Source organism: Macaca fascicularis, chromosome 18 (assembly GCF_037993035.2).
Source record: "Macaca fascicularis isolate 582-1 chromosome 18, T2T-MFA8v1.1".
NCBI lineage: Eukaryota > Metazoa > Chordata > Mammalia > Primates > Cercopithecidae > Macaca > Macaca fascicularis.
The window spans coordinates 68,089,395-68,112,002 of record NC_088392.1 but is presented as its reverse complement, the minus strand read 5'-3'; the positions used below and the strand labels follow the sequence as shown (position 1 = coordinate 68,112,002).

Sequence of the window (22,608 nt, the reverse complement as noted above, 5' to 3'; positions counted from 1 at the left end):
TATCATAAATTACTTTCTAGGGATTACTTTCTGGGCCCTTTTAGTAGATAAAAACTCACAAAAGACCAATTTAAAATGGTAGAATTTATTTTAATATAATGATATATATGCGTCCACATATACTATTTTAAAAATAAGCATGTAAATTATAATCATTATAAAACATAAGTTAGCCCTAATATTATCAGAATAAAAGAGCACATATAGAAGTCAGTCTAACAGTGTTGCACTTGTCTTTTAAAGTTAGAATACATAAAAGATTTAGCGCATTGTATTTTATTTCAGTTTCCATGTTATCATCATTAACTATAAATACCCTTAGGAATGTACCACCTTATAACTTACATTCAAATAGCCAACATTTCTCAGCAGTTATTAAAGTACCATTAAATCACCTAAAACGAATAATCTAAAAAAATACTAGTTTAAATTAAAACCCTGAGGAATTAAAATTTTTTTTACACAATAGTTTTGGTTAAGTGCAATTTCATGTACATACTACTTTAAGGATGTACTTGGTAAGGCATAGTAAAAATAAAATCTACATAAGTAACAATCTAATACTATATTTAATTTGTTGCTACAAAGTTGTTTTGTTTCTCTAAAAAGTAGTTTTTGCATATCGTTCTGGACCTCTTCACCCATCTGCTGGCTTATTTGCCTTATATACAGTAGTTAAAATTTGTGCACTAAGCTGAGCTGCCTTCACAATTGTTGTTCAGACAAAATGCACCCGAAGAACTACATGTTAAGAGAGTTCATGTCCATGCTCAACCATGGCTTGCACAAACTGCTTGAAGACACGATCCATGTAAGTGGATTGCCTTGGCCAGATTCCCTCCAGAAAACCAATATGGCCTCCATAAGAAGTAAGGACCAAAGCAACATTAGGATTTTGCTTAGCAGTTTCTATTGGAATAGCTTCAGCCCAAACAGGGTGGCAATAAGAGAGAAGAAGGAGAGAGAAAAATATAATCATTAAGTTTTTGTTAGGAAAAGCATATATCTTTATCATGTCTAATAAACAGAAATCAAAACACCATTATATAAATATATGTAATGAGCATAGTTAAATGGAATGAGTCTAATTTATATCAACTATCTATATTCTTATAACAGTTTGTATATATGGTCATATACTTGCACAATCATTTTGGGAAGAACCAATCCAAGATTTAATCATAACACAAAAGTACACGTCAAGTCTTATTTTGAGAAATTAAAGTAAGACAATTCAAGGAATGGTGAATCCTCATAATATGCTATAAAATTCCCACTGAGGCGTTACAGCAGGGAAAACAACTAAGCTTAGCACCTTTGTGAGAGTTAGAAATTCATTAGCTATTATTTTGATCAACTTTACATGATGTGGCTTGGCATGGTAGCTCATGCTTGTAATCCTAGCATTCTGGGATGCCAAAGTGAGAGGATCACTTGAGCTCAGGAGTTCGAGACCAGCCTGGGCAACATAGTGAGACTCCGTCTTGAAAGAAAGAAAAGAAAGGAAAGGAAGAAGAAAGAAAGGAAGACAGGAAGAAAGCAAAGAAAAAGAAAAGGAAAGAAAGAGAAAGACAAAAAGAAGAAAAGGAAGAAAGAAGAGAAAAGAAAACAAAGGAAAGAGAGAGAGAGAAAGAAAAAGAAAGAGGGAGGCCGGGCGCGGTGGTTCACGCCTGTAATCCCAGCACTTTGGGAAGCTGAGGTGTGTGCATCATGAGGTCAAGAGATCGAGACCATCCTGGCCAACACGATGAAACTCTGTCTCTACCAAAAATACAAAAATTAGATGGGTATGCTGGCGTGTGCCTGTAGTCCCAGCTACTTGGGAGGCTGAGGCAGGAGAATCGCTTGAACCTGGGAGGTGAGGTTGTAGTCAGCTGAGATTGTGCCATTGTATTCTAGCCTGGCGACAAAGTGAGACTCCGTCTAAAAAAAACAAAAAGCTGGGTGCGGTGGCTCATGCCTGTAATCCCAGTACTTTGGGAGGCAAAGGCGGGTGGATCATGAGGTCAGGAGTTCAACAGCAGCCTAGCCAACATGGTGAAACCCCGTCTCTACTAAAAACACAAAAAATAGCCAGGCATGGTGGTGCGTGCCTGTAATCCCAGCTACTTGGGAGGCCGAGGCTGCAGTGAGTTGATATGGCGCCACTGCACTCCAGCCTGGTGACAGAGCAAGACTCCATCTCAAAAAGAAACGAACAAACAAAAAAAAGAGAGAGAGAAAGAAAGAGCAAACGAATGAACTGTATATAATGTTAGATTCCTCAGGCCAATTAATGGCTGTATTAAGGATTCAAAAGTATAAATATAATTTATATAATAAAAACATATAGATAACAACAAAAACGAATGAAATTCTCTTGAATGGTAACAGTGTTTATCTTTGGGCAATGAAACATGGGTGCATTTTTCCTTTTCTTCCTTCTCTGAATTTCTATTTATGGTAAAGACAAAGGAAAAGTATTTAAAAAACATAGTTGTGGCCTGGTGCAGTGGCTCACACCTGTAATCCCAGCACTTTGGGAGGCGGAGGCAGGCAGATCGCAAGGTTGGGAGATCGAGACCTCCTGGCTAACATGGTGAAACCCTGTCTCCACTAAAAACACAAAAACAAAATTAGCCAGGCATGGTGGTGAGTAGTCCCAGCAACTCGGGAGGCTGAGGCAGGAGAATCGCTTAAACCAGGGAGGCGGAAGTTGCAGTGAGCCGAGATTGCGCCACTGCACTCCAGCCTTGGCGACAGAGCAACACTCCGTCTCAAACAAAACGAAACAAAACAAATCAACAACAAAACAAAACAAAAAAAACCTAGTTGCTGGCCGGGCGCAGTGGCACTCTGTACTTAAAGCACTCTGGGGCTGAGATGGGTGGGGTGGATCACTTGAGGTCAGAAGTTTGAGACCAGCCTGGCTAACATGGTTAAACCCTGTCTGTACTAAAAATATTAAAAAATTAGCTGAGCATGGTGGCAGGCACCTGTAATTTCAGCTACTTGGGAGGCTGAGGCAGCAGAATCGCTTGAACCAGGGAGACGGAGGTTGCAGTCAGCCACGATTGCGTCATTGCACTCCAGCCTGGGTGACAGAGCAAGACTCTGTTTCAAATAAACAAAAACAAAAACATAGTTGCTGTATTTAATATAATTCACCAGTAAGACAGTCTTTTCTATTTTTTTTTTTTTTTTTTTTTTTGAGACAGAGTGTCACTCTGTCACCCAGGCTGGAGTGCAGTGGCGCAATCGTGGCTCACTGCAACCTCCGCCTCCCTGTTTCAAGCGATTCTCCTGCCTCAGCCTCCTGAGTAGCTGGGACTACAGGCGTGCGCCACCACACCTGGCTAATTTTTTTATTTTTTAGTAGAGACAGGGTTTCACCATATTGGACAGGCTGGTCTTGAACTGCTGACCTCATGATCTGCCTGCCTCGGCCTCCCAAAGTGCTGGGATTACAGGTGTGGGCCATCGTGCATGGCCTCGACAGTCTTTTCATATGCTCTATAAATCTACCTTGAGTAAGTATAAACTTTATTTTTTATTTTTTTTGAGACGGAGTCTTGCTTTTTCGCCCAGGCTTTAGTGCAGTGGCGCATCTCGGCTCACTGCAAGCTCCACCTCCCAGGTTCACATCATTCTCTTGCCTCAGACTCCCAGTAGCTGGGACTACAGGCGTGTACCACCATGCCCAGCTAATTTTTTGTATTTTTAGTAGAGACGGGATTTCACCGTGTTAGCCAGGATGGTCTCGATCTCCTGACCTCGTGATCCACCTGCTTCGGCCTCCCAAAGTGCTGTGATTACAGGCATGAGCCACCGTGCCTGGCTAAACTTTATTTTTATCTTTTTTATTTTGTATTTGTTTTTGAGACATAGTCTTGCTCTGTGGCCCAGGCTGGAGTACAGTGGTGCAATCTCAGCTCACTGAAACCTCTGCCACCTGGGTTCAAGCGATTCTCCTGCCTCAGTCTCCCGAGTAACTGGGATTACAGGTGCCCACCAGCATGCCCAGCTAATTTTTGTATTTTTAATAGAGACGGGGTTTCACCATGTTGGCCAGGCTGGTCTCGAACTCCTGACCTCAAGTGATTTGCCTGCCTTAGCCTCCCAAAGTGCTGGGATTACAGGCCTGCGCCACCCATCTGGCCTGAGTATAAACTTTAAAAGATATGAACTAAAGTTTTTTTTTTTCCTCCCATGCTTAGAGGTCAGTGAAAATGTTATGATATAAGGTCCCTAATGGATCAAAACCTGTCATGAGAAGTGTTTTGATTTCAGATACTGCCAAATCTTATCTCCCTAATTATGATAACATGGTTGAGGCCAGTGTGGTGGCTCACCCTTGTAATCTCAGCACTTTGGGAGGATCTTTGGGGCTAGGAGTTTGAGACTAGCCTGGGCAGCATAGCAAGACTGACCATGTCTTTACAAAAAAATGTTAAAAAAAAAGAAAAGCCTGGTGTGGTGGCATGCGCCTATAGTCCTAGCTGACGCTGAGGTGGGAGGACAGCTTGAGCCCAGGAGTTTAAGGCTGTAGTTAAACCTTTTTTTTTTTAGATGGAATTTCACTGTTGTTGCCCAGGCGCAATGGTGCAATCTCAGCTGGCTTATTGCAACCACCATCTCCCGAGTTCAAGCAGTTCTCCTGCCTCAACCTCCCAAGTAGCTGGGATTACAGGCGCGTGCCACCATGCCCAGTTAATTGTGTATTTTTTTTTTTTTTTTTTTTTACTAGAGATGGGGTTTCAGCATGTTGCTCGGGCTGGTCTTGAACTCCTGACCTCAGGTGATCCACCCACCTCGGCCTCCCAAACTGCTGCGATTACAGGCGTGAGCCACTTCGCTCGGCCTGGCTGCAGTAAACTATGGTAGTGTCACTGGACTCCGGTCTCGGCGACAGAGCGAGATCCTGTGTCCAAAAAAATATATATATAAAATGTGATTGATGCAATAATTACAACTTCACAACTTGGGCTGAGTTTTAGGGGCAAATGAGCTAATTAAAGGTAACAGCTTCTCTACCCCACCCCCTTGTAAGAAGAAAAAGGAAGCTAAAATTCAGTGTAAGACAACTGGGGTCTTCTACAAACTGACTGTTTAGACAATGCTCTACATTTGACCCTTCGCAAGACTCGAAAGAATAAACCGATAGCCCTAAAGCAAGGCTCAAAAAGCTAAATTCTTATCAAAAAGTGGTCCTGACTTCATGTCCTTAGCTAGCCACATCCGTCCCAAGGAAAAAAGTGAACATCTATCTTGGGATCAGGTGTGGGAACTTAAGGGGGAATGGCTGATACTATTTTTGCTTTTCCTTTTTCACCAAACATTTAGAGTGTTTCATTTGCCTCTAAAGGAATTATCAAGAGCCTAAACTTCACATTCTGGATACATTCAGAAATTTCTAACGCTGAGAATTACAGTCATATCAGAAGAACAAAAGGCTGGGCCACATTTGAGTCATGTGAAAGATGCTAGCTGCCTGTTCTCTCAGACTGCAGACAATTGTCCACTATTTCAATGTGGCAAGACTATTTTAAAGGCTTGGGAAAGAATAGAAAATAATGAGTTCAAACTTCACCCAAGTGGGTAAGGTTAAAATGTTGGGAATTTTTTGTTGGTAAAAAGGTCAGTGAAATATAAAAACGGGTAGAGAAATACCAGACTTCCTTAATCCAATGAAAATATGCTAAAACAATCACCATGTAAGTCAACTGATATTAAAGTTCACAGTTTCATTTTCTAAATTGTGGTCAAGGCCGTAAGTTTCAGCTTCTAAGATTACTTGTCATTAATCATAAATCACACAATAAAATAGGATCTTCTAGAGAAATAATAGGTAATTTAAAAATATATACATATATATACACACACATTGGGGATTTTCTGAAAATTTCACAACATATGTGTTATGTTTATAGTTAGAATCATTTTTTAAATGAAGTATTTGGGGAAAATGGTTTTAATGTATTGAAAGGAAAGAGAGAAAAAAATTTTTGTTTTTTCTTTCAAGATGGAGTCTTGCTCTGTCGCCCAGGCTGGAGTGCAATGGCACGATCTCAGCTCACTGCAACCTCCACCTCCTGATTCAAGCAATTCTCCGATTCTCCTGCCTCAGCCTCCCAAGCAGCTGGGATTACAGGCACGTGCCACCATGCCCAGCTACTTTTTGTATTTTTAGTAGAGACGGGGTTTCACCGTGTGGGCCAGGCTGCTCCCTATCTTTGTCATCAAATTTCATATTTCTTGACATAAGCAAGCAGGAAAGTTGGCCGGGCATGGTGGCTCATGCCTGTAATCCCAGCACTCTGGGAGGCCGAGGTGGGTGGATCGCCTGAGGTCAGGAGTTCAAGACCAGCCTGGCCAACATAGTGAAACCTCATCTCTATTAAAAATACAAAAATTAGCCAGGCATGGTGGCGGGCACCTGTAATCCCAGCTACTTGGGAGGCTGAGGCAGGAGACTTGCTTGAACCCGAGAGGCAGAGGTTGTAGTAAGCAGAGATTTTGCCACTGCACTCCAGCCTGGGTGATAGAGGGAGACTCCATCTCAAAAAAGAAAAAAAAAGCAGTAAAGTTTAGGCTGGGTGTGGTGGCTCACGCCTGTAATCCCAGCACTTTGGGAGAACCAGGCAGGCGAATCACCTGAGGTCAGGAGTTCAAGACCAGCATGACCAACACGGTGAAACCCTGTCTCTACGAAAATACAAAATTAGCGAGGCATGATGGCGGGTTCCTGTAATCCCAGCTACTTGCGAGGCTGAGGAGGGAGAATTGCTTGAACCCAGGAGGTGGAGGTTGCAGTGAGCCGAGATCATGCCTTTGTATTCCAGCCTGGGTGACAGAGTGAGAAAGAAAGCAGGAAAGTTTATTTTTGAATAATTTTCTTTTTTTAAGAGACAGGGTCTCACTCTGTTGTTCAGGCTGGAGTGCAGTGGCATGATCATAGCTCACTGCAGCCTCAAACTTCTGGGCTCAAGTGATTCTCCCACCTCAGCCTCCCAAGTATGTGGGACTACAGGCACACACCACCATGCCCAGCTAACTAATTTTCTTTTATACAGTATTCCAGGGAAAAGGAAAGAATGTTTCTCTTCAAATATGACCTTCTAGTCCAAATATGCTTCACTAATTGAGATAATCAAAGCCACTGTGTTTATAAAGTCTCAAGTTCTTTTCCAGCTTAAAAGGGAAGAAAAACTTCAAATTTTTCTGTATAGGAACCTCAGGAAGAAGAGGCAAGTGATGACAATATTCTCTTGAGGCAAAAAGACTGTAACATAATCTTTCCAAAGAATAGTGTATTTGATAAGAAGGAAAGGTTATAAAAATGAGAACGAGCAAAACAGTGAGTCATAATTTGTTCTGAGCTTCTCACAACGGACTAGATAAGGGTCTGTGAAAATATTTAAGTGATCTGAGACATTTAGATACTATGTTATGAGTATCTAGTTTTTTAAGTAATGGAAATGACACATTTTCTTACTACTATATTTTCTTAAAAAGAACAATATATTAAAAGTTAATTCATGTCAAAATATATAGAAATATGTTAATTTTACCATGACTGGGTGAGAAAACATCATCCACAGAATTTAGACACAATACTGGAATTCCTACTGACGTCAGTCTACGACTTGGACTGGCATCAGTATAATAATCATCAATTGTTCGGTATCCAAACATGACTGAAGTGAATCGCTTATCAAACTCTCTGATGGATTTAGCCTGAAACACGAAAACAAATTATATCTAGTCTTGCCTCAAAAGAAGAAATAAAAGTATTACATAAAGTTTCTCTCCTACCTTCATGACATGATCCATATCAACTTGTTTTACAAACATATGTCGGTGCCTGGAACGAAATAATTTCAGAAGTAAAAATCAAGGTCATTCCAACTCCATCATACTAAAAAGACTTAAATACAAACTACTAAACAGCCTAGCACAGGGCACAAAGTTGGCACTCAATAAATATTTGCTTAATCAGGTATGGCAAGATTAGTATAATAATGTTTGTGCTGAAGATATTTTCTTCAAGTACTTTTTTTTTTTTTTCTTTTTTGAGACAGGGTCTTGCTTTGTCACCCAGGCTGGAGTGTAGTGGCATGATCACGGCTCACTGCACCTTCCATCTCTGGGCTTTAGTGATTCTCCCACTGCAGCCCCAAAGTAGCTGGGACTACAGGTGTGTGCCACCACGCCCCACCAATTTTGTGTTTTGGGGTTTTTTTTTGTATTTTTTGTAGAGAGAGGGTTTCGCCATGTTACCCAGGCTGGTCTCGAACTCTTGGACTCAAGGGATCCACCCTCTGCGGCCTCCCAAAGTGCTGGGATTATAGGCATGAGCCACCTTGCCTGGCCTGGTAAAATCTAATCCAGTGTTGGATGTCAACTTCCAGGATAACTATGGTTTTCAGTAAGTCATGTGCAAATCAACAGTACTTTTCAAGTTTATATTTATTAATTCACTTAAAAGTATGTGTAACAGCTCATAAAAAAAAAAGATTATGTGCATTGCATGCCTGTATCAAAATATCTCAAGTACCCCATAAATATATACCCCTACTATGTACTCACAGAAATTAAAAATTTTTAAAAATTAAATAAAGAAATAAGCAAACAGAAACATCTCTGCTGGGCGTGGGGCTCAGGTCTGTAGTCCTAGCACTTTGGGAGGCTGCGGTGGATGGATTGCCTGAGTTCAGGAGTTCGAGACCAGCCTGCGCAACATGGCAAAACCCCGTCTCTACAAAACATAAAATAATTAGCCAGGTGTGGTGGTATGTGCCTGTACCCCCAGCTACTTGAGAGGCTGAGATGGGAGGCTCACTTGAGCCTAGGAGGTTCAGGCTGCAGTGAGCCATGATCATACCACTGCACTCCAGGGTGGGCGACAGAGAGAGACCCTGTCTTAAAAAAAAAAAAAGAAAGAAAGAAAGAAAAAAGAAAATACACAAACAATTCCAGAGAAAACTAATGCAAAGACAGTATTTTGGTAGTATAAGAACTGTGAGGGCTGAGATTATCTAAGTGAACTGCATTATCCTGTCTCTAAAACATACTATGCTCATAAGCACACCCTTAAGCAGCCGTATTATTCAGCAATGAAAGTACTTAATACATTACTTATTATGCAGAAAAGACTTAGGTATTATTAAGATTAGCAACAAGTAGAAATCCAGGGAAACAGCCCATCACACACAACACATTCCATACTAACATTTTTAGTCTTTTAGAATAATTTAAAATGGTGATTAGAATAGTAACCTTCAATAGTGTGTCTTCACTAAAAATGGGGCACATACTTTAGGGGTTGTATAAGATAATCCACTGGGGTTCACAAAGGAAACATTACAACTTTTAGCTATATTTTTAACTTATGCTTAAATTTTAACTTATACTTACATTTTTTATTTATATGCATTTACAACAAAGATAATATTTTGGTACAGTAGTAAATTTATTCAGTGTATAAATACATATACATATATTGGTAGTATTATGCTTTAAACTTTTTTATTGTTGGGGCACGTAATCAAAACATTTGGAGACAACAGGATTTTTTTTTTTTTTTTTTTTTTTTTTTTGAGACAGAGTCTTGCTCTGTCACCCAGATTGGAGTGCAGTGGCATGATCTCGGCTCACTGCAACCTCCGCCTCCTGGGTTCAAGAGATTCTCCTGCCTCAACCTCCTGAATAGCTGGGACTACAGGCGTGCACCACCATGCCTAGCTAATTTTTTTGTATTTTTAGTAGAGATGGGGTTTCGCCATGTTGGCCAGGATGGTCTTGATCTCCTGACCTTGTGATCCCTCCGCCTCGGCCTCCCAAAGTGCTGGGATTACAGGTGTGAGCCACCGGGCCCAGCCCTGGAGACAACAGATTTTTTTTTTTTTGAGATAGAGTTTCGATCTTGTTGCCCAGGCTGGAGTGCAATGGTGCAATCTTGGCTCACCGCAACCTCCACCTCCCAGGTTCAAGCGAGTCTCCTACCTCAGCCTTCCTAGTAGCTGGGATTACAGGCATGTGCCACCATGCCCGGCTAATTTTGTATTTTTAGTAGAGACGGGGTTTCTCCACGTTGGTCAGGCTGGTCTCGAACTCCCGACCTCAGGTGATCCGCCCGCCTCGGCCTCCCAAAGTGCTGGGATTATAGGCATGAGCCACCGCGCCTGGCGAGATAACAGATTTTAAAGGTGACTCACTTATTAACTGAAGACTGAAGGCAGGTTGTCAAATAGTAATTAAAAAGCAGCCAGTTCAGTGGTTTCTCCAATGACTCTGAGCAAGCGAAGGTGTTCCAACCAACGGAAAAAGTTGCAGCTGCCATCAAAGGAGTTTTAGACCCAATTTTGCCCAGGTAATTTAGAAGCAGCATTCTAAAATGGGGAGAAACAGGCAACGCAGTGATTAATTTGTTATATCACACAGGACATCCATTTCTAACTACAGACTTTATGTTAACTATGGAGAAGAAAAATATAAACTAGTGTTTAAGTCCTCTACCATGGAAAAGCATGCAAACATCTTCATTCTTTCCTTATATTCATATATTTATTTGTCTTGCAGTCAACTATGTGGTGAATGGGACAAATCATAGTTATTCCTTATATATGGATCCTATGAAGTCAAACATAAGAGAAATCCACCCTAAGAGAGGTTTTCAAATGTGACTGCATGCTGGAATCACCCAGAGTATTTTTTTTGTGTATGTGTGTGCTTTTCTGAGAGAGTCTCACTCTGTCGCCCAGGCTGGAGTGCAGTGGTGTGATCTCAGCCCTCTGCAACCTCCACCTCCTGGGTTCAAGCGATTCTCCTGCCTCAGCCTCCCAAGTAGCTGGGATTACAGGCATGCATCACCACGCCTTGTTAATTTTTTGTATTTTTAGTAGAGACAGGGTTTCATCGTGTTGACCAGGCTGGTTTTGAACTCCTGACCTCAAGTGATCTGCACACCTCGTCCTCCCAAAGTGCTAAGATTACAGCCTTTGCACCTGGCCCTGTTTTTCTTTCTTTCTTTCTCTCTCTCCTTTTTTTTTTTTTTTTTTGAGATAGGCTCTGTAGCCCAGGCTGGAGTGCAGTGACATAATCACACCTTAGGGCAGCCTTGATCTCCTAGGCTAAGTGATCCTCTCACCTTACCCTCCCCAGTATCTGGGACTCAAAAAAAGAACTTTTTTTTTTTTTTTTTTTTTTTTTTTAAATAGAGATGAGGTCTCACTATCTTGCTCAGGCTGGTCTCTAGCTCCTGGGGAGTTTGTAAATGACTACTGATGTCTGGGTCTCACCCTGAGAGATTGTGAGTTAACTGGTCTGGATCGCTACCCTAGCTGCCAAGGATCCTTGCACCCTGTGGCAAGTTTCTAAATCGCTCTCTAGACTTTCTGAGCTGTAAGTAACTTGTTTTCTCTTTCTATTCCTGTTATTTGTCCTTATTTCCTAACACATATTTTCTTCTTTTCTTTTTGTTCTATTAATTTTCTTGATTCTAGGCTAATTCTATTTTGGTAAGAGAGACCATAATCATGTCTAATCTACATAAACAATGTTGAAAATCTAAAGTTTAACGCTGCCAAGTAACAGGATGATATCCTAATTGTTTCTCATTATATTTTTTTGTACTTGATTTCTTCAATTGTCCAGGTTTTGAAATAGGAGAAATGGGTTAAAATTCTCCCTCATTCTTTTTTCCAGTCCAAATGACTTGCAGGGGTGAATGTGATGAAGTTTTAGATGGAAAGTGGACATTTAGCTTTTGAAAATGATCCTTCACAACAACTGAACTAAATGTACACAGTATTGTGGTTCACCAAACCATATATAGGACAATGCTTACTCTTCTGCAAAGGGTTCATTCTAGAGTCCTAGTTTTGGTGGCCCTACTCTTTGATGGGAGGTCAGATATTGTTGGGAGGCTGGTAAAATGCACAAATTCGAAGGGCTTGAAGGGAAACTCACGACTAGGAAGATTCAGAAGTAGATATGACCAAGCAGGTGGGATATATCTTGGTTATTACTCAGAAACAAAATGATGCCAAGATGTTATCCCCAAAAAGACTGTTTTACTTCTATACGAAAAGGACCCTATTTCTCACCAAAAGAAAAAAACAAGCTAAAGAGAGAGAGAGAGAGAGAGAGAGAAAGAACCCCTGGATTAAGAGACTTAAAAGGCATACCAATCTCAATGTATAGACTTTTTCTGGCTCCTAACTAAACTAAAACCAAACAAGGCAACAGACTATTTGGGATATGTGAACACTTACTGAATACTGGATGATAGTTTGAAATTAGTGTTAATTTGGTTCAGGTGTAATAATAGTAATATGGTTTTTTTGTTGTTGTTGCTTGTTTTTTAAGATAAACTCCAGCCGGGCACAGTGGCTCATGCCTGTAATCCCAGCACTTTGGGGCGCTGAGGCAGGCAGATCATGAGGTCGGGAGTTTGAGACCAGCCTGGCCAACATAGTGAAACCCCCTCTCTACTAAAAATACAAATATTAGCTGGGCATGGTGGTTGGCACCTGTAATCCCAGCTACTCGTGAGGCTGAAGCAGGAGAATCACTTGAATCCAGGAGGCAGAGGTTGCAGTGAGCTAAGACCGCACCACTGCACTCCAGCCCAGGTGACAGTGGGAGACTCCGTCTCAACAACAACAACAAAGGTAAACTCCACTGTTTTTTTTTTTTTTTGAGATGGAGTTTTGCCCTCGTTGCCCAGGCTAGAGTGCAATAGCACAATGTCAGCTCACTGCAACCTCTGCCTCCCAGGTTCAAGAGATTCTCCTGCTTCAGCCTCCCGAGTAGCTGGGATTACAGGCAAGCACCACCATGCCAGGCTAATTTTGTATTTTTAGTAGAGACGGGGTTTCTCCACATTGGTCAGGCTGGTCTCGAACTCCCAAACTCAGGTGATCCACCTGCCTTGGCCTCCCAAAGTGCTGGGATTATAGGTGTGAGCCACTGCGCCCGGCCTTTTTTTGTGTGTGTTTTTGTGTACGTGAGATGGAGTCTTGCTCTGTCGCCCAGGCTGGAGTGCAGTGGTGTGATCTCAGCCCTCTGCAACCTCCACCTCCTGGGTTCAAGCGATTCTCCTGCCTCAGTCTCCCGAGTAGCTGGGATTATAGGCATGCATCACCACGCCCTGGTAATTTTTTGTATTTTTAGTAGAGACAGGGTTTCATAGTGTTGACCAGGCTGGTTTTGAACTCCTGACCTTAGGTGGTCTGCCTGCCTCAGCCTCTCAAAGAGTTGGGACTACAGGTGTAAGCCACCATGCCTGGCCCACCTTTTAGAGATATCAACTATTTATAAGTGATGTCTGAGATTTGGCTCACAATAATCAGACTTGAGAGGGAAAGGAGGGGTGACACTGATGAAACGAGATGATCCATGAGTTGCTGGCATTTGGCCCCAGGGGCATCACAGACTCTATCACAGGGAGTACCCCAGTCCATGGGGCACTAGGCATAAGGATCGTCCACGGACTGTTTTTTTGTGTTGTATCTCCATAAGAAAAAATGTGTCAAGATATAAAACACATCCCCAAGTGGTAAGCCCACTTGGGATCGTGTCACAGTGCTAGGCAACTAGAAGGGGTGCTTCCATCTAACAATTCACAAGACATTAATATTCAACCAGCTGTAAAGGCTAATGGTCAAGTTCTGCCTTCAGGCACTGAGGCTTCAATGCGGCATCAATAGACATTTCCCACGAGTGTCTGAATAGAGAATCTGACCTGTTTATTTAAGTTCTGGCCTTTAAAAAAGCCAAGCATTTATATGATTAAGGGAAAAGTTCAGCTCTCACCCTGTCCTTTAAGGTTCACATTATGGGGGAAAGGAAAGAGAAGCTAAAGTCTGTCCATTAAGCACAATTCAGAGATGCTGCTTGGGTTTTCTCCATTGATTGAGAGTTCTTCCTTTAGTAGGTCAAGTCAGACCTTCCATGCTAATGTAAGAAATGTATTCTTTTCTTGTTAGTTTTAAGTTTATCAGAATCTAAAAAGCCGTGGCTAAAGGCCTGTCTTTTAGAGTCTATCATTTATAAATGCTGTTTTCTTTTAAAAAAAATTATTTTTTTTTCTTTTTCACAGCCACTGGCTATAGAAAAATGCTGTTCATTTTCAAGTGAATAAACTCCTAAGATGTTCTAAAAACTGAAATGACAGATAAACCAATTATAAAATTATGAAAAAAATATTTTCTATCTTAAGTATTTGCTGATTTAAAAAACTAGTTTTGGACAATGGCTTCGGGAATCGAAAAGCATAGTAAAATTTCAGACAATAAAAATTTTGGATTTCCTTAAGCTCACCATCAGTAGAACCACCACGAAAAACCCCAAAAACAATTAGTAGAAATAAGCCTAAATAGAAAAGTTCCAAATAAGCCCCAAAGTAATGGCAAGCAGCACAAATGACAATATCCATATGCTTAAAATAGCAGCTGGAGTAGGGGGTTAACAAAACTTCAGTTTCTAGGAGCGCACTCCACAGTAGGTCCATTTGCCCAGCAACAAAACAAAACAAAACAAAATACCACCTGGGGAAAAATAATTTTGAAGGCCACTGCAGCTGGAGAGAGCAATAAGTGATTATTTCTGTAACTGGAGTGATGAAAGTCATGCTACAAGTTCAGCTTCAAAACGCAGCTCCAGGGATGGCTGGGAGTGCGTCAGGAATCAGAAGGTCAACACGGCAGCCGGTGAGTGATGCAATCGACTTCATGGGCTTCGGACAAGCCTTCAGGCTCACAAAATCCGCAGTCACAGAGACCCGTAGTTAAGAAAAATATTAAAATTCACCTGAATTAATTCTTTCCTTTCTTTGTTCATTCAACCACATTTAATAAATAAAATACGATAAACATAATCAGACATGTATTTAAAAAGTGTCCATATAGCTAGCTTATAGTCCTCTCAAAGAGACAGCCAATAAAATAGCTTCCCTCTCAGAGATTATTTTAGAAAGGGAAAACCTTACCCTCCCATTGAAACCCCTGCTGCCAGGAAAGGAGCAGAAGGGTACAGGCTGTGTACATGGTGAATAACTGTCTCCAAGTCTTCAGTGTTAGCACAACAGTAAGTCCTTGGCGTCTGGAAGTAGTGACAAGTAAAGCACAAAAATTAGAATGTGAGGTTAATGATTTGTAAAATGCAGAAATGTAAACAGGAGCAAGAAGTCATACATATGAGAAAATAACCTTTGCACGTACTGTAGTATTAATAATTTATAATTTTCCTGTCTTGCAGTGCACATATATGCCATTTAAAGTCAGCACAGTTAGAGTTGGCACTAACAAAAAGACCATGAACATGCAAGGAAGGCTTGATGCAGATGGGGCAAGACCAATACAAATACCTTAAATTTTACTACCATACGCAAATGTGTCTCTAGCTTAACCAGAGCAGTTTAGGAAAAAAAACCAGGGAATTATGCTTCTATTAAACAAAGAACAACCCGTAACCCCAAAGCCAAAAATAACTGTTTTTTGTTGTTGTTGTTGTTGTTGTTGTTTTTGGTAAGACAGGGTCTTGTACTGTCACTCAGGCTAGATTGCAGTACCATGATCACAGCTCATTGCAGGCTTGGCCTCCCAGGCTCAAGCAATCCTCTGACCTCAAACTCCCAAGTAGCTGGAACCACAGGTACAGGCCACCACAAACAGAGAATTTTTAAAAAATGTTTTGTAGAGACAGGGGGTCTTGCTATGTTGTCCAGGCTGGTCTTGAACTCCTAGGTTCCAGCGATTCACCTGCTTTGGCCTCCCAAAGTGTTCAGATTATAGGCATGAGCCTGTGCCTGGCCCAAAGTAACTTTAAAAATATTATTTATTTTTGAGATGGAGTTTCGCTCTGTTGCCCAGGCTGGAGTGCAGTGGTGTGATCTTAGCTCACTGTAACCTCTGCCTCCTAGGTTCAAGTGATTCTCCTGCCTCAGTCCCCTGAGTAGTTGGGGTTACAGACACCCACCACCATGCCCAGCTAATTTTTGCATTTTTGGTAGAGATGGGATTTCACCATGTGGACCAGGCTGATCTTGAACCCCTGACCTCAAGTGATCTGCCCACCTCAGCCTCCCAAAGTGCTGGGATTACAGGTGTGAGCCACCATGCCCGGCCTATTGTTTTTGTATTTTTCGTAGAGACAGGGTTTCACCATGTTGGCCAGGCTGGTCTGGAACTCTTGACCTCAAATGATCTGCCCACCCCAGCCTCCCACAGTGCTGAGATTACAGGCGTGAGCCACTGTGCCCGGCCAAATATTTTCTTTTCTAATAGTATGTATATACAGATAGCCTCAGCTGTACTACTGCAGTAGACACTTAAAATGTTAAAATATGTAAAGTTGATCATGCTGCAATATATAATGCATCTAAACAAATGGTTTTCATGTGAACGTCATCAATAACGGCTCTGTAGCAGAGGAGCAGAAAAGCATCATGGATACTTTACTTGAGATCTGGGAGGAGGGGGCAATCCTCTCTGTAGAATACATGTGAGTGTGTGTGTGTCAGAATTAAGTATATGTGGGGCCAGGCGCAATGGCTCAAGCCTGTAATCCCAGCACTTTGGGAGGCTGAGACCGGCGGATCACGAGGTCAGGAGATCGAGACCATCCTGGCTAACACGGTGAAACCCCGTCTCTACTAAAAAATACAAAAAACTAGCCGGGCGAGGTGGCGGGTGCCTATAGTCCCAGCTACTCTGGAGGCTGAGGCAGGAGAATGGCATAAACCCGGGAGGCGGAGCTTGCAGTGAGCTGAGATCCAGCCACTGCACTCCAGCCTGGGTGACACAGCGAGACTCCGTCTCAAAAAAAAAAAAAAGAAGAAGAATTAAGTATATGTGAGAAAAAATAACCAGAAATTTAATAACAAGGAGGGGAATCTGGTAACATTACTTTAAGAAAACATGGAAACTAGTTATCTACACCACCCAATTTCATTATGTCAATAAACCATGATCATACCAGGAAGGTTTTGTATTACCCAATGTTCAATCACTAATGAGTAGCCTGAGAAAATTATAATTTTTAACAATTGCCTCAGTTAAACTCATCCCTAAAACACAGCCTATTCCCTACTGGCATCTTTTTGATATCTGCAAATATGTGACTCTCCGAAAGAAAAACGTTAACCTGACAATATTTTCCATGGCTAACATTTATTGAAACATTAAATTTGTGTCCACAAAACCCTGAGGAAGACTCCAGTGTTTCTATTTTATAAATGAGGAAACTGAATTGAGAGGTTAAATAACTCCTGTAACATCTTAACAGCTAATAAGTGACTATGCTCAGATACTTTAAAAAAAAAAAACTTTGTGATTGAATGCACTTCAATCACAAAGGGGAGCACAAATTCAATGTAAAATCTAAATAGAAAATATTTTATACTAGGCTCATTCATAGTGACTTCAGAATTTGTCATGAGAACCTGGGTGATGAAATCATCCTTACTCAGCATTTTGATTGCAGGTGAGTCTATTCACACTGCACAGCTTTAAAATTTCTGAATTATTTATGAATAGTCCCCAACATATATTGCTATTATACAGGCTTTAACTATATGTGTATATGTAAGAATGCATACATATAGACACAGAGTTAGGGCATAAGAAAAATGCCCTAAGGAAAACTGCTAGGATCACAGAATCTTTATGTCAAAAGGACCATAGATGTCACTTGGTTCCTTATTTGTACATAAGGAAATTAAGGCCCGGCAAGGTTGAGTAATTTGCCAAAGGTCACAAATTAGCAGAGGCTGCATTATATGTTTGTAGTAAGAACCTAATTCTTGTAAAGCACCAGGGTTCCATGAGGTATAGAGTGAATCAATCAATATCTGGTACCCTCAGATACAGGGACTGATTTTTCCCTAAATGTTTTTCTCCAAATAGATTGCATTAAGATCAATACTGATGATATTGCCAATGAAGGAGTGTGGATTTCTGGCACTGCCTTCATTCCAGACAAAGCACTATACAATCTGATATGTTATTTTCTTTTATAATAGTATAGCCATATAGCCCCAGCTGTGCTACACTGCAATAGACACTTAAAATGTTAAAATATGTAAAGCTAGGCAGGTGTAGTGCCGTATGCCTGTAGTCCCAGCTACTCGGGAGGCTGAGATGGGCTGATCGCTTGAGCCCAGCAGTTTGAGAGCACCCTGGGCAACACAGCAAGACTCTCGTCTCTTAAAAAAAAAAAAAAAAAACGGAATTAGCCAGGTGTGGTAGAGGATCACCTGAGACTGGGAGGTAGAGGCTGCCGTGAGCTGTGATCATGACACTGCACTCCAGCCTTGGTGACAGATTGAGACTGTCTCAAAATGAATAAATAAACTATATAAAGCTCCTTATGCCTCAATACATAATGATCCAATGGTATAGACTGACAGTTTCCAGAACTCTGAAACTCAGCAAATCTGGAACCTTTCCATCATAGTCAGCCTCCTGCTAGCTCCTCCCCTGGCTTCCCCAGTGGCTCTGCTAGCTTTCCATTTCCTACCTAGTCACTGTCACTTTTCCCCCAACCCCAAATGCAGGTAGGTATTCATTCCCAAAAGTTTTGTCTTAGGCTTATATCTGCTTATTTTCTGGTCAATACCCAGTTCTTGAAGCTCTCATCTACTCCCGTATCTTCATCAACCACCTCTCCCCAGTGACTGAACCTAAACCTCCACTGTCACTTTCATCCTCAGCTCCAGATCCAAATTTCCAGGTTCCAGCAGGCAGCTGTCCTATAATGTTCTACCAGTACTTCAGACTCAAAATGCACAAAGATTAACTCATTTTCGTCTTCATGAAAACTCCCAACGTTTCTCCTAACTTCCCATTTCCCTATATACAGCATTTACATTTTCCTAGTTAAAATTGTGGGCGACATGGCCTTCTCTCTCTCCCTTAACCGCATAGCTGATAAACTGCCCAATCCTGTAGCTTCTTCCTTTTCAGTGAAAGGAAACTCCTCTCCACTCTAGTACAGGGCTGGTAAGTTGGCTTCTCGCAAAAGGGCCCCTGAAGCAAGGATGTGAGTGCCAGCAGTTCATTTGGAAGGCGACACCAGGAAGCACCCGCAGGAGAGTGGCAGAGTGAGTCAGGAAAGGCAGGAAGTCAGTAAGAAAAATATACCAGGCAGGCCGGGCGCGGTGGCTCAAGCCTGTAATCCCAGCACTTTGGGAGGCCGAGACGGGTGGATCACGAGGTCAGGAGATCGAGACCATACTGGTGAACACAGTGAAACCCCGTCTCTACTAAAACTACAAAAAACTAGCCGGGCGTGGTGGCGGGCGCCTGTAGTCCCAGCTACTCGGGAGGCTGAGGCAGGAGAATGGCGTGAACCCGGGAGGCGGAGCTTGCAGTGAGCTGAGATCAGGCCACTGTACTCCAGCCTGGGTGACAGAGCGAGACTCCGTCTCAAAAAAAAAAAAAAAAAAAAAAGAAAAATATACCAGGCAGTTTATGGCTGTGGGCAACTGGGACTCAAGCTCCCTGAGATAGTCTGGGAGACTGTCAAACAAGGCTTACAATGATCCCCACCAGTGGCAAGTGAGCTATTTATCCACCAGTTCCCTTTCAGCCACTGGTTGAAGGCTATCCTGGAGGATGTTAACTCCCCGGTACTTCTGGTCTGCCCTAAGCACAGTTCCAGCAGCTCCAGTGGCTAGAGAAGGCCCCCAGTCACAGAGATGCAGGAAGCCCTCAGAAAGGCATACATGGGAATGATAAGTGCCAAGGGGTAAGGATGTAGCACCAGCTGTCTTTGCTACAAGGCCTTTTTGCCTCTCACCTGGACTGCCACAAAACTTCTTAACTGGTTAACTCCCAGATTTTCCTGATAATCATTCACAATCCCACATTCAATGCACTATCAGATTAATCTTCCTAATGAACGCTTCCAGCTGTAATCATGACAGTCTTTCTGCTTAAAATTTCTCATTAGCTTTCCACTGCCTACTGAATTAAGCCTCTGCCAAGCATTCAAGACTTTCTACAATATGATGCCGAGCAACCCTTCCAGCTCTGTGTTTTATTATTTCTCCAATGTACAGACACAGACCAATGGGATACTGTTCTCTTGCCTGCTAGGCCCCTTAATATCCTTGCCACCTGTGTGACCTCCACCTGCCTGGAGTCCTTCGCTGTCAACCCTGCCTGTTGAAATTGTGCATGGAATAAATGCCACAACAAGGCTGTGCATGGTGACTCATACCTGTAATCCCAGCACTTTGGGAGGCTGAGGAGAGCAGATCATTTGAGGTCAAGAGTTCAAGACCAGTTTGGCCAACATGGTGAAACCCCCATCTACCAAAAAATACAAAAGTTAGCCAGGCATAGTGGCGCATGCCTGTAATCCTAACTACTTGGGAGGCTGAGGTGGGAGGATAGATTGAACCTAGGAAGCGGAGGTTGCAGTGAGCCAAGATCATGCCACTGCACTCCAGCCTGGGTGACAGAGTGAGACCCTGTCTCAAAAAAATAAATAAATGTCACAATAGGTGAGACTTGGCCCCTGTCTTTTAGGACCTCACAGCTGTTCTCAATCCTGCTCCTAATTGCCCTGTCCAGCCTGCTCCATGCCCTGTCCTACGTGAGTCTCTGTCACTGTCTTTTCACCTCTAGCTCTGTTAATAAACCCTTGTCAAACTGAACTGACACACAGGACTAAAAGGGAAGAGACCAATTAATAAATAAGTTCTGATATGCACAACTATGCAGTTCTACCACACAGCCTCTTGCTACTTGATGGGTTCCAACAGGAAACATCATCTGCCTTCCTTCTTCACAGGATCTGAAGTTAGAAATAAGCAGAGCCTACAGAACTTGGGACCCATTAAAGATTCACCCAGAACACACAGCAAAGACACTTAAGGGGCAGTAAACTGAATTGGCAGGCTCTGCAGAAACCGTCTTCAGGCCTGAAGATACAACTGGAAGCTTTTTAGACAAAAGACTCTGTTAAATTCTGTTACTCGGGCTACTAATGCAACTGGCAGCTATCCTTCCAGTAGATGAAATCACATCTAATCAGAAGAGGGATGAAGGAAGACCTGGGAGGATTCTGCTGGGTGGTGAAACTCCTTCTGGGTGGGCTGAGGATGGGAAAAATGTGAAAAATCCAAAAGATATATCACTTCCAGCAGATATTTGGACATAAACATTCAATAAGTTAGAATAATTTGATAATAATTACAAACCAAGGTTGTTTAAATTATCCAACTGTGACTATGATCAGAGAGCAATGACACTAATTTATTTATTATCATTATTTTTTATAGAAATGAGGTCTCATTATGTTGCTCAGGCTGGTCTCAAACTCCTGGGCTCAAGCAATCCTCCTGCCTCAGCCTCCCAAAGTACTGGGATTACAGGCATGAGCCACCATGCCTGGCCAACAACAGTAATTTAATGGCTGAAAGAGGTTAGTTTTAAAAAATGCACTTAAGAGAATGAAATATAATTACTATTATTCATATATAAAAGAAAAACAATAAAGTATATATTTTATATTTACCTATGGACTACATCTAATTTATCCTTCTTAATCAACTAAGGCTTCTTAAAAGCTGACAAACTGATTTCTCCTAACCTGAAAGACAATTTTCTTGTACCAGATTTAGAAAATCTGTTTTAGAATTCTCTTCATTAAAAAAACAATTTTTGACCTAGACTCAAATTTTAAAATTCCCTCTGTTAATCAGGTAGCCAGACTCTCCCTAGCTATTCTTGGAGGAGATTAATTTGCTAATCTGTCGTGGAAGCCGTAACTCAGAATCCTTCTCTCTCAGGGCTGGGGTTACCACACTTCCAATGCTGAACTAAGCTATCTAGAATTTTAGTTTTCTGTCCAGCAAAGTGAAAACTGAAAAAGACACATGAATGCCTCGTAAAAAAATCATTTACGTTTCATATTTACTTAACTGTAATGTTTGATGATCATCAGGATCTTAGAGCATTTCATTGCGTATTCCTCTCTCAAGTACTTAATGATCTGTACTCAAATATTTGATAAGATGCATTTAAATGAACTCTGTGATTCCTGTGTGGTTGTGGGCCTCCCCAAAATGAATAATCCTTTTAAAACAGGACTAATTACACTCTATAATTGATCTCTACAGTGTAATGTGTTTTTCATTTCACCCATCCCCTGTCCAGTACCTAGTAAACTGCCTAAGTTGTCCCTAGGAAAATTGATTTTATTTTTGGAATATGAGTTAATTAATTAAGGAGTCAGAGAGAAGAAAAATTATTTGCACGTAAGTAAAATCAGCAGTTTAATGAACAATCATCTCACCCAGTCATTGATAGACATATTAAATGACCAACTGTCTAAATTTGCCTGGGAGTTTGCTAATTTTTAAAAACAACTAACCATAAAACAAAGGGCCCCAGGAAATATCCTGGCCAGCTTGGAGGCTGGCCTCTGTGCCACATTCCTGCCAACGCTCCAGATGGCTGCCGTACATGCTCATGATGTCATGTTATACAAGCTACACCAATAAATGAGCAGTTTTGTTAGTGGCTTAGAGCAGGTCAGCCAGGAGTTATTTTCAGTCCAGGCTCCTAAGAGGCAAATCTCGTGACTCACCTGGGTCATGGAGGCTATCACATGCAG

At 41.7% G+C, this 22,608-nt stretch overlaps 1 protein-coding gene across 10 annotated transcripts in view; it reads right to left on the bottom strand.

Moving 5' to 3' along the window:
* Positions 1–22,608, bottom strand: part of ABHD3 (abhydrolase domain containing 3, phospholipase) — a 46,917-nt gene that overhangs the window by 963 nt on the left and 23,346 nt on the right. For 3 of the 10 annotated variants that reach the window (XM_065534036.2, XM_074022742.1, XM_074022743.1), the window contains 5 exons: positions 14,532–15,084; positions 10,197–10,370; positions 7,795–7,843; positions 7,551–7,716; positions 70–921 (listed from right to left, as the gene is read on the bottom strand). In XM_065534036.2, coding sequence (XP_065390108.1) covers positions 749–921; positions 7,551–7,716; positions 7,795–7,843; positions 10,197–10,370; positions 14,532–14,614 — 645 coding nt within the window. In that variant the 5' untranslated portion in view covers positions 14,615–15,084 and the 3' untranslated portion in view covers positions 70–748. Of the gene's footprint in view, positions 1–69; positions 922–2,975; positions 3,094–4,790; positions 4,901–7,550; positions 7,717–7,794; positions 7,844–10,196; positions 10,371–14,531; positions 15,085–22,608 lie in introns of those variants that run through there. The other 7 variants (XR_010582905.2, XR_012427269.1, XR_012427268.1 and 4 more) reach the window with 5 other exon arrangements.